Genomic DNA, 12825 nt, shown 5'->3' on the forward strand with positions numbered 1-12825 from the left:
TTATTCATCTGAAATAACAGTGACAGTGAGAAAGTTTAAAGTGAAAATTAAATTTGGTTGACATAGCGGGAACAATGATACTTCTGGACATCTTAAAACATCTGAGAAAATCATTTCAGAATAATCTGAAATCATTATTTGATTAAAATAAATGTACAATATTTGATGAAACAAAAAAACTGAGGAAAATCTGAAGAATCGTTGAGCATCTGAGACAAAAACATCATGTAGGCTCAAGCTGAGTGATTGGGGGGTCTGTTGGTGGGGGACACCTGTGTGACAGAAGTTTACCTTGACTTTTGTCTGCTGATTGGACAGTTGAGAGCATCACCTGTGCACAGGTGACCATACAATGAACTGTGTGACAGAGAAGAGATAGAAGCTGCTGATTAACCTCAAACCAATTATCAGTAAGCAGGGGGATTAGAGGCAGCAGATCATCTGCTGTTAATGGGATCAGAGGCGCTGCAGGGTTTAGGTTGGCGTGTCACAGCTCGCTCACATTCACACCTTAATGCTTCCAGCAGGAAGGTCTTGTAGCGGCTGATAGGTACCGGTCCACCGGGTCTATGGACCACCCTGGCCTCCAGCTCCACATCATGGCTCTGACCCCTGGAGTTTTGTCTGAGTTGCGTTTAGCTGCACCTTTCTGGATCGGGTCAGAACTCTGAACCTCTTGGGTTCTCAAGCTGTTCACACAGAAAGGACCTTCTTATCAATACGTAACGTTTAATGACTGTTGGTTTCTGTGAAAGTTTTCTAAGACGTCAAAATGCCGTTCATGCTGGTGAAATTCAACCTGCAGAAGCGGGTGAAGCTGGCTCAGGGTCTGTGGATGCTTTACTGGGTCTCGGTCATCGCGGGCATCATCATCTTCAGCCTCGGCATCTTCTTCAAGATTGAGCTGCGTAAGCGGAGTGAGATCATGGACAACAGCGAGAGCCATTTAGTGCCCAACCTGCTGATCCTGGTGGGCATGGTGGCCTGTGGGGCCAACGCTTTCGGAGGAAAGATGTGTCACGACTCTCTGGACCCAATCAAGTTCTCCAAGTTGAAGCCGATGCTAAAGCCGTACATGCTTTTCTGCTGCGGCTTCAACGTGGTGCTGGTGGTGGTTGTGCTCCTATGCTTCCTCATGCAGTTCTCCGTGTACCTGACGCTGGCTGAGGGCCTGAAGAACGCCATCAGGTTCTACAAGGACACGGACACGCCGGGACGCTGCTTCATGAAGAGGACACTGGACATGACCCAGATCGAGTTCCGCTGCTGCGGCAACAACAACTTCAGGGACTGGTTCGAGGTCCAGTGGATCAGCAACCGCTACCTGGACATGAGCAATGACATGGTCAAAGAGTGAGTACCTGAACGCTGCTGTTAGAGAGCTATGATCAATCATTAATCAGTTATTATTGATTGATAAACCCAACATCTCATCAGAAATTAAGAAACTTCAGTTCTGATCATGACTGAGTTTTATAGTTAACTGAAAGTCTTCATTAGACCCAAAAATCTGACTTCCGAGAGTCTCTTCCTTCATTGATTTTAGTTTCTGGTTGTTGATGTGATTTTACTCTGGTTCTGTGGCTTGTTAAAGGTCCAGAGCTCAGAGCGAGTTCTCCCAGAGGCTCAGCACAGGATTAATTAGGAATTAGAGAGGTAAAAGTTGCCGTGCAGGAGCTCCATGTCCCAGATTCTACTCTCTAAGAGGATCTGATGTAATTTCCAGCTTTCCCATCCACCGACACGACGAGATTTAAATCTGAGCAGAACCAGATGAAACCCAGTTCTTCAGGACAGGTGATGTCTAATATGATCAACAGACTGATGGTAGAAATGGACCCAACAGAACTTTTCCAGTTCGGTTTCCAGTTAATCATCTCAGAGCTTATCATCTCATTAACTCATTATCCCCCAAGATCCATGGGCCACACTCGCCCACTGGTTGATCAAAAAGGCCCCACCCCCAATTCATAGGACACTGCTGACGTCACAAAAAAAAAAAACATCAAATTTAATCACTTTTATATCTAACAGTTTATGTCCCAAAACACAGTTGGAGTTGCGATTAAAAAAACCACACTGAACGTTTCATACACATTTACAGATTACAGTGTAAAAGATTTTAAAAAGGCATTATAAATATATTAAACCCCGACCTGAACCTAGTTTCATCCACGAAGAACTAAAGGACCAGGTTCCTCATTTGCATAAAAAAAACAAAAAACAAAAAACAACACAAAAAAAACTGTCACGTTTATGTCTATAAAATCAGATCAATTTGTGATGAGAAAATAAGAAGCAGTAAAAAACAATTAGTTTTCTTACAATTGGAAAAAAATAATAATAACAATAATTAAAAAAAAAAAAAAACACAACTAGCGATACACTCACAGCTTATACATTACGTTCAACAAGGAAAACCCGACAAACTAGACGTAAATACACAGATCATAAACCACTGTTCATGATAAATGATCAACAGTAAGTAGTAGGATGCAGTTTTTTACAGATTCCAGTCCTTCAGAGTAGCAAACTGGGATGAAGAACAACAAAGAAGCTTAACTCTTTTAATTCCAGTGAACATCCATCTGTGATGTTTCCAGGCCTCAGAATCTGATAACGGAGGCTCCATTATCAGATTCTGACTCTAAAATGATGTAAAATAAATGTATCAATAGATATAGCAGCATATAGGCCAACCAAGAGAATATATTTCTAACAGTACTTTGTAGAGATAACACATCTCATCTCCACATCATTCTCTCATATCTTGGCTTACAGGAGAAAAAATATTGGCGTTGAAACAAACACACAACAGTAACCATCCATCCATTCATTTTCTTGGCTCTCATCTGGGGTTGCGATGCGGGGGCAGCTGCTTAGAAGCAAAAGAGCCCAGATTTCCCTGGTTACATTTTCAAGCTCTTCTGGGGGGGATCCAGAGGCGTTCCCAGACCAGTCGAGAGATGTAGTCCCTCCAGCCTATCTTGGGTCTTACCCGGGGTCTCCTACCCAAGGCACGTGCCCAGAACATCTCACCAGTGAGGCGTCCAGGAGGCATCCTAACCAGATGCTCGAGCCACTTTATGTGATTTTTCTTAAGGAGCAGTGGTTCTACTCTGAGCCCCTCTTGGATGGCCAAGCTTCTCACCCTACGTCTAAGGGAGAGCCCGGCCACCCTATGGAGGAAACTAATTTCGGCCCCTTGTTTTTGCAATCTTGTTCTTTCGGACACTACCCACAGTCTGTGACCAAATCGAGAGCTTAGCCTTTTAGCTAAGCTCCTCCACTTGTTTCATCTCACTCAATCACCTGAACAGACTGATGCAGAGTCCGCACCACTGCAGACGCTGCACCGATCAGCCTGTCAATCTTGTGCTCCATCCTTACCAGACTCCTGAACAAAACCCCGGGATACTTGAGCTACTCCACTTGGGGCACAACTTCATTCCCAACCCAGACAGGACACTCCACCTTTTTCTGGCTAAGGACCATGGATTTGGAGGTGCTGATACTCATTCGTACCACTTCATACTCGCTGCAAATTGCTCCACCGAGAGCTGGAGAACCACAGAACCACATAATCTGTAAAAAGCAGAGACTCAATCCTGAGGCCACCAGACCGGATCCCCTCAGCACCTTGACTGCGTCTAGGAAGTCTGTATATAAAAATTATGAACAGAATTGGTGACAAAGGGCAGCCTTGGCTAAGTCCAACCCAAAGTTGAAATGAAATTGATTTACTGCCGGCAATGTGGCCCAAGCTATGGTACTGGTCGTACAGAGACCGGACAGCTTGTGCAACTCGTACAAGGGATCTGGTATGCCATACTCCCAGAGCACCCCCCAACAGGATTCTCTGGGGGACACTGTCGGATGCCTTCTCCAAGTCCATAAATCGCATCTAGATTGGTTAGGGGAACTCCCATGCCCCCTCCAAGACCCTGAAGAGGGTGTAGAGCTGGTCCACTGTTCCACCACCGAGACAAAAACCACACTTCTCGTCCTCAGTCCGAGGTTGATGGACCCTTCTCTCTGGGCGGATCTCTTCTACCCTCAGGGCCCTGCCAAGGAGGAGCTTTTTAATAACCTCAGCTATCTCAGCCCTGGAGATCGGAGAACCCACCCCCAGGTCCCCAGATTCTGTTTCCTCATCTGAAGACATGTTGGTGGAATTGAGGTCTTCAAAATATTCCTTCCATCAACCCACAATGTCTCGAGTTGAGGTCAGCAGCCCCTCATCCCCACTGTACACAATGTTGATGAAGCACTGCTTCATCAACAGAATCTCCTCAAAACCGTCCAGAAGTCTCCATGGCCTCTCCAAACTCCTCCCATGCCTATGTTTTTGCCTTAGCGACTGTCGAAGCCACATTCTGTTTAGTCTGACGATAACACTCAGCTGCTCCCTGAGTCCCACAGGGCAAAAAGGCCCAATGGGACTCCTTCAGTTGATGGCACTCTGCACTGCTGGTGTCCACCTATGAGTCTGGGGATTACTGCTGCAACAGGCATGACAACTTTATGGCCATAGCTCCTGTTGGCTGCCTTGACAATAGAAGCGCATAACATAGTCTGTCTCCTGCCTCACTCGGGACATAGTCAAAGATCTGTTGGAAATGGCAGTTGAAGCTCTTTCTGATGGGGCACTCCGCCAGGTGTTCACAGCAGACTCTCAGAACATGTTTGGGTCTGCCAGGCCTGATCGGCATCCTCCCCCACCATCTGAGCCAACCCACCACCAGGTGGTGATCAGTTGTCAGCTCCGCCACTCTCTTCGCTCGAGTGTCCAAAACATGCGGCTGCAAGTCCAACAATATGACTGCAAAGTCGATCATCAAACTGCATCCTAGAGTGTCCTGGTGCCAAGTGCACTTGTGGACACTCTTGTGCTTTAATATGATGTCCTTTATGAACAATCCATGTCGGAGGGAAATTATGTAGGAGTATGCCCACACCTGTTCGGCACCTCTCACAGGGAGCAACTCCAGAATGGAAGAAGGTCCAGTCTTCTCTGGGACATTATTTTTGTTCTTTTAAGATATAGAACTTTATAATCACTTGTTGATCTTTGGCTGCTCTTGATTGGACATTACAGTCAATTTAAGCTACATGATTGTTGAAAATCTTAGAGGTATGGAAAAGTTGCTGAATTTGTGGAGTATAAACTAAATGATTTACAAGATGAGAATAGAGGAGGTTAGTGTTTGGTTGATTTTGAGGATTACATAGAAAAACCAGTGAAGCTGTTTCAAAGACGGCCCGTAAGGCTCCTGAGCCAAACATGCTATGTCTCGTCTAGACCCTCTGACCTTACATCCGGTCAGTCTGGTCTCTACACTCCCCCTACTGGTTAAAGTGGATTTATACTCGTGCGGCATCTGCATCACTGCCATAGGCGTGGCGTAGCTCGGCGTACCTCTTCCAGACCTGACGTGCACCCCTGCTTCGCAGACGGTTATGCGGAGGTACTCCCTTGTGATTGGTCAGTTTGGGATCACGTGTTGCCGGATATCTTGATATTCTCTGTGAATTTGTGTGGTAACCACCATTTTTAAAAACAATAACCAGTGGATCAAGTTGATGAGAGACTGATCGAATTATTTCTTCATTTTTTTCCACAAGCTAATAAAGACACTGAACCATAGTGGACGTCATTGTTGTTTTAAAACTCAAAATACCTACCGAACTGAAGTGAACCATCAAAAGAACTCCGACCAGGTGAGTTTACTGGCCGATACCACCCCTGCTGCCACCTTCAGATTATGAGGAGAAACTAACACCAAAATGATGCACACCCCCTATGCTCGAGTGCAAGAGCAAACTCACCAGCCTCAGCTACACCGTAACCAACCACTTGCAGATGCCGCGCAAGTATAAATCCACCTTTGCTCACACATTGCAGCTTACAAACTCGTAACATTAATTTTGGAAGACACTCATAAACAGACTCGAGGTAGCCATGATAAACACGTGTACACATTATTAAGGACGATTTTTAAAATTTTTTTACTCATCAATAAAAGTTCTACATCAGATTTCTAAACCCCACGAGCAGTGTCTGCAGAGAAGCTGAAGCTACTCTTTTCTTTTCTACATCTTCGCTGCTGAATGTGATTTCTTTGTAGGAGGGGGAGGGACCTAAAGAATGTGAGAAGTCTAAAGGGCCCGAAGGGTTCTGAGGGACCTAAAAGGCTTGAGGGGATCTAGGGAAAAAAAGAAAAGAAAAGAAAAGAAAAAGAAAAGAAAAAAGAAAACCTTTGTTTTTCACAAGTGACAGAATTTTCTCTTTGACAGGCTTGAGATAAAAAGACATAAAACATCATCCATACAAAACCTCCCCCCCAACCTATTTTAAACTGTTCAGAGTGCTTATGCAGGGGGAATGAAAGATTGATTCCACAGCTAAAGGGTTTGAGGGGGTCTGAGAAACCAGAAAAACCTGAAGGGCCCCACTAAGTAGCAGCAAAGGGTCTTTCAGTGTCTGATGTGTGATGTTTGTCTTGTAGTCGTGTCCTTAGTAACGTGGAGGGGAAGTACCTGATGGACAGCGTCCCGTTCAGCTGCTGTAACCCTGGTTCTCCGCGGCCCTGCATTCAGCACCACCTGACCAATAACTCCGCCCACTACGACTATGACCATCGCACCGAGGAGCTCAACATCTGGAACCAAGGCTGCCGCGAGTCCGTCTTCTCTTACTACAGCAACATTATGACCAGCATTGGAGTGGTCGTCATCATCACCATCATCCTGGAGGTACGAGTCCGCCCACCTCAGCCAATCAGCATGCAGCCTGAGCCACTCAGTCAATTAAAGGAACAGGTCCACATGTAATGTTAAGGTCAATTCCACCTGTGGGTTTATGGTAAATATGAACATAAAGATAGAAATCAGGAAATACAGCTGTTAGTCACACAAATGGTCACCTGATCACTACAGCTGGCTCCTCATTGGTCAGATCATCAGCTTCAATCATTCTGTTCTGGTTTTGTATAACCGACAGCAGAAACCTGCAAACAGCTCCACCATTTCTTTTGATTGTTATTCTCTGGTTTCAGTTTGATGTTTTGTTTTTTTTGGTTTGTTCAGAGCTCAATCTGGGAACTGAAAACAAGCCAATCACAGCGATAAATTCAGTCATGTGACCTGACAGGCAGCAGGATAACGGATAAGATTTAGCTCTGATGTTGCTGCTGTGTCACGATCACCTGAGACTCCAGAGTCCTCATGAAACGATGCTCCTGAGCTTTACGGAAGCTTTCTTGAAGTCTGAAAATCCAAGCTGCTGCTGATTATTGACAGATTATTGATTAGTGCAGCTCTGATTGTTAGTGTGTGCCGTATGATTCCTCTGTAGCGCTTTAATCTGCCGCACAGTGGTCAGGCTCACTGAGGATCAGGAACTATTCTGAGGGGGTTAATCTTTCTGCAGCAGCAGGATGCATTCTGGGAAGGGCAGGATGAGGAACCTTTCTTGGGAGGAAGAACAGATCTGTAATCTGGGTCGAAACAACATGTTTGACCCGAATAGCTTTAAAACCAACATCCTGAACTCAATCACTCTCAGACACCTGAGGAACTCACCTGAGGTGTGATGGTTCTGATTGGCTGCTGGCTGAGTGTGTGATGATGATGATGATGATGTTTATGTCAGAACAAGCTGACTTAACCAGCTGGTTGAGTTAGTTTTACCAAATCTAATATTAACCAAAGAATAGATGATCCAGCGGAGCTTCATGATCATCATCTTCCTCACGTTTATCTCATGAGCTGTTGCATTCATGTGTGTGAGTTCAGGTTAGTGCACGTGGATTGTTGTACACAAGTGTCTGTTGGGAGTGAAAAAATCACTATTATAGTGGAAAACAACAAAATCCTTCCAGAGGCCGTGGAGCCACAACAGAGACACAAGTTTTGTAACTTACAAATAAAATCTACAAGTATGGATAAATTCTGCTGGTCTGAAAGTTTAAGGTTTGCTCAGCTCTCTCTGGGACTGGAGATTTCTGATTGGTCCTTCAGTAGTTCTAAAACGTGGGGCAAATGTTTTATAAAACTGATGTATTTTCAGACATGTTTTTCTCTTACATACAGAATTAATTTATACTTGTCGATTAGATTTTTACCTTTAGTTGTTGGTATAGTTACAAGTATTCTATTCTATTCTATTCTATTCTATTCTATTCTATTCTATTCTATTCTATTCTACAGTCATTTAGCAGACGCTTTTATCCAAAGCGACTTACATTTGAGAGTAAGAACAACACAAGCATGAATTCAAACAAGATGGGACGTCATAATTAAGTGATAGTCAGACCGCTTTGAGTCCAGTTGGACCAGGTGCTGTCATGTAGTGCTAGAGGCAGTGCATATAATTTTTTTTTCTTCTTTTTTTTTTTTTTAGTAGAGGGATACAAGTTCTAGTACATGTGTACAAGTTAAAAAACAGGAAATTAATTCCAGAAGTTATGATCTTAGCTCCATAGAAAGCACAGATGTATCAGTCCAGTCATACAGTTTTATTTTTCAGTTTTGGCTCTTTATTATTATTATTTTTTATTTATTATTTTTTAGATTCTGCTGCACTGAAGTCACACCCTAATGTTTCATGAAGCCTTTAACCCCTTATCGCCCAATTTTACAATTTAGAATAAATAAATACGGGGGAAAAAAAACACAAAAAGAAAGACTGAAACAAAATAAAGTACAATTTGATATCATAAAAATTAATAACAATAAACAGATAAAGATTAATAATAACAGAAATAAATACATAAATAAGGGTGAATGAAATAAAATCATAATCACTAGATATAAAGAAATAAAATAAAATCCTGAAGGTGTTTGACGCAAATTTACTACACTGAGCATGAATGGGTTTACGTTTGTCTTAGAGAAATCAAAGCTTTATTAAAAAAGAAATGACGAGAAGAAGATGAATCCAGTTTTTCTGCTTTCGTGTACTTTCTGGAAAAATTCTGAAAGCATTTCTGATCTGAAACTCTGGCGTCCCGGGCTGACGGTCAGCTTTGATTTTCATTTCAGCAGGAACTGAACTGAAGTTTTACGGGATGAAAATGAATTATTTACGGGATAAATGAAGAAGTTTCAGCTCTAAACTTCTGTTGAAGCCTTCTGGTCTGTCAGGGGAATCCTCTGAATGGACCTCGAACCAGATTTCTGAGAAAAGTCTGAGGCCATGTCCACGCAGAGTCTGTATCTGAATTGTTTAGTCATTTTAATCACATGGAACTAGTGTTTTAGGAGCCTGAAAACCCCCATTTATTGAAACTGGGTCTTAAAGTGAGTAAATCAGAAAATAGCACCATTTCTTTTTTGTCTTTACAACCCATACATCTGTTTCATGAACCAATGACGCTGTAGCCCCACCTTTCCCATAAAATGCATGCACAAACAAATAATTTAAAGAAATATGTGTTTCCAAACTAAACCACTGACAGTGCTGCAGTACATATACCAGGCCTGTAGGTGGCGCTTTAACACTGCCATAGAAATGGCAACAGAGAAGAAGACATGAAGCATGTATGGCAGGGGTGCCCAAGTTCGGTCCTCGAGATCTACCATCCTGCAACTTTTAGATGCAACCCTTCTCCAACACACCTGAATCAAATGACTGGCTCGTTACCAGGCCTCTGCAGAGCTGAATGACATGCAGATGACATCTGATTCAGGTGTGTTGGAGAAGGGTTGCATCTAAAAGTTGCAGGATGGTAGATCTCGAGGACCGAACTTGGGCACCCCTGATGTATGGAAACTTGTGTTGGAGGGATTTGTGCATGCAGGTAGCGATGGAGCAATGGCCTCTTTGGTTCCGGGTTTGGATTGTAAACACGGAAATGAAACAGCGGCTTTTTCAGGTTTTTCATTTTGGGCTCCGAAAACACCGGCTCCATGTCACCAAAACATCCAAAGAGTATAAAACTTCAGTGAAAACCACTTATTTTGTCTTCATGATGACATGGCCTTATTCACTGACTTAGTTTATTTCTATGGCAGTGCCACAGCGCCACCCACAGGCCCAGCATATGAACTACAGTGTTTTCAGTGGATTGTCTTTACAGAAAACGTTTTTTAAAAATAAATCGGTTCCATCTTTGTGTGAATGAAGTCTAAATCTGTTTGTCGTCTGCTCAGCAACATCTAGCAAGCAATTATTTTAAACAAACCACATCTAAAGCTCTGTTTCCACCAGGAGGTCCATCGGGTACAAACACATTATTTTGCATTTCCACAAGCAAAAACTGGGATGGGGGCCAAAATACTGAGTCCCACCTGTTTGGGACCCTTCCGTTGGGGTCCTAAACCTATCAAGCCAACTCAAAAGGGTGGAGCTTGACACACTGCAATCCGCGAACTGATCGAAAGGACCATCACTTCCTGTGCAACTCTGCAATAAGAAGAAAGCTTGAACAGCTCCATATTTAAATAAACTTTTTTTTCTAATTAAAAATCACATGCCGTAAAAAAAAAAACACTTACTGCTGGATGTCCTCCATTCTCCTCCACTGTGACATCAAGCTATTACATATCTGACGCATCATTTACTATCTGGCTTGTAGGCTTGATAAAAACACTTATTGTTTTATTTTATCCACTTTAATCCAAACCTGGAGTGGAATGGAATGGATTGGTTTACAGCAGGGCTATTCAGTTCGGTCCTACGAGGGCCGCAATCCAGCAGGTTTTCCATGTAGCCCTGCTTCAACACACCTGACTCAAATTAAATGGATCTAACAGCCAATCAAGTTCTGAACAATGACTAATTAATTTGAGTCAGGTGTGTTGAAGCAGGGCTACATGGAAAACCTGCTGGATTGCGGCCCTCGTAGGACCGAATTGAATAGACCCTGGTTTACAGCATTAAACCGACCTGTTCCAAGCCGGACCTGCTGGTGGAAACTGAGCTGGGACAACCTCATTGGCTGAATTCAAATGAAAGCTGAGTTAATTTTATCCTTCAAAGATCTTTGCAGGAACAGACCACTCACTGCCACACAAACATAGAACAATAAAACAGGTGAGACATTGAGTGTGAACTCAGACTGTTTCTCGTGTGTGTGTCTCTGTGATAGTCGTTGGACGTGGCTGGTTTGAAGTTCCTGAGCACGACTCTGGAGACGATGGCTGACCCAGAGAACCCGGAGTGTGAGAGTGAAGGCTGGCTGCTGGAGAAGGGTGTGAAGGAGACTTTTGCCGACATGTTAGCTAAGCTCAAGACTCTGGGGAGGGCCAACCAGGTGGAGGAGGCAGGAGATGCAGCTGAAGCCGCCACCTGAAAGCTCCGCCCCCACAGAGGACTGAGACCTCCCCTTCCCCCTTGCCCCCACAGCCGTCAACCACAACCTCACTCCCAAAACCAGGGAAAATGAGAGGAGTGGTCGTCTCCATGTTCTCAACACACACCACCACATAGATGCTACAACACACACAAACCTACACATACTCACATGCACACAATTAATGTCAATATTGTCTCTTTTGTAAATATGTTGAACAGAGTTTATTTTTGAGCAGCAGGAACAGAAATGTTAAATTTCCCTCCAACTTTGTGGTTCCTGTCAGACGGCGCTCCGAGCCCGGCCGAGCCCGTCCGATACGACCTGCCACAGATCAGCTCACATCAACTTGTCTGACCCAGTCGCAGTTCCAGTTTGTCCAGCAGAGGGCGCAGAGTTTTATGCCAAACGTGTTTGTTTACATCCAGATGTTTGTGTGTCGTAGACATCTGGTATCGGTCGGGCTCTGGTCTCCTCCATCAATGTCCGACCTCTGATGTGGTCAGTTGGCATGGAAACAGACGGCCAAACCCAAAAACAAACCAAACATAACCAGCTCCGGTCTGCAAAGATCCTTTGAAACCTGTCAGATGTTCAGTTCATGTTACAGGCAGAGTCTCGCCTGTTGGACAACTTTTACAGCCATCGTCTTTAAATTGATTCCACTTCCCATATTGAGCATCTGAGCCTGGCAGACCGAGCTCAGGGTGAAGCGTCCCTCTGTGGCCGTCTGGTTCCGTGTCAGAGTGGCGCCGGTTCTGACTCAAACAGGAGCAACACACACTGATGGGCAGTGTAACGGTGTGTGTTCTTCAGTAGTTTTCCAGCTCGTGATGTTTGTTTTTCTTATTGTTGTGTTGTTTGTTTGTTTTGGTCAGGTTTTGTGGGTTGGTTGGAGTTTGTAGTCGCTCTGCTGTGTACAGTGTACCACTTATAAAAAGTTGTGACTCCAAGCTGTCTGACTTGTCTTTCATGACCCATCTTTGGCTGTGGGGGAACATTTGAGTAGGTGATCCTGCCCATGAGGTGATTAAGGTACGGGAGGTGTAGGGGCTGCTGCGGTAAAGCCCCGCCTGAAGAAGAATAACGCCGATCCTTCCTCACTGAACAACGATAAGCCAGAATCTAAAGTTAATTTCAGAGAAACCAACTACATGACTTTATAATGTGTCAACATCTAAAGGGGAAATATCAGTCTGGGTCCAAAAGTTATGAAAATAATTCTGGCGTCCCTCAAGGTTAAATTTTAGTCCCTATATTTTTTTTTATATATGTTACCTCTAGGAGGTGTCATGGAGAATCCTTCATCTAAAAGTTCTAAAATGTATGTAATGTAATGTCCATAAAGGTTCAACTTTACTTTTTAATTTTTATACATTACTCCAAGGAACAAAGGAGTATTCATTTAAAAGTTATAAATTCAATTCTGGTGTCGATCAGGTTTATATACAGTATATATATATCTCCTATCCTGTAAAAAGTATCATGGAGGATCATTCATCAAACAATTCTAAAATCAATTCTGGTG

The 12825-nt window shown here is 43.6% G+C and overlaps 1 protein-coding gene across 1 annotated transcript; it reads left to right on the forward strand.

Annotated features, from left to right (window-relative positions):
• Positions 1-772: 772 nt before the first annotated feature.
• prph2b (peripherin 2b (retinal degeneration, slow)) lies at positions 773-12200 on the forward strand. The gene is made up of 3 exons (XM_042010508.1): positions 773-1353; positions 6510-6756; positions 11094-12200. The coding sequence occupies exons 1-3, from the start codon at positions 773-775 to the stop codon at positions 11295-11297; spliced, it is 1032 nt and encodes a 343-aa protein (XP_041866442.1). The 3' UTR covers positions 11298-12200.
• The last annotated feature ends 625 nt before the right edge of the window (positions 12201-12825 follow it).

Source organism: Melanotaenia boesemani, chromosome 16 (assembly GCF_017639745.1).
Source record: "Melanotaenia boesemani isolate fMelBoe1 chromosome 16, fMelBoe1.pri, whole genome shotgun sequence".
Classification (NCBI taxonomy): Eukaryota; Metazoa; Chordata; class Actinopteri; order Atheriniformes; family Melanotaeniidae; genus Melanotaenia; species Melanotaenia boesemani.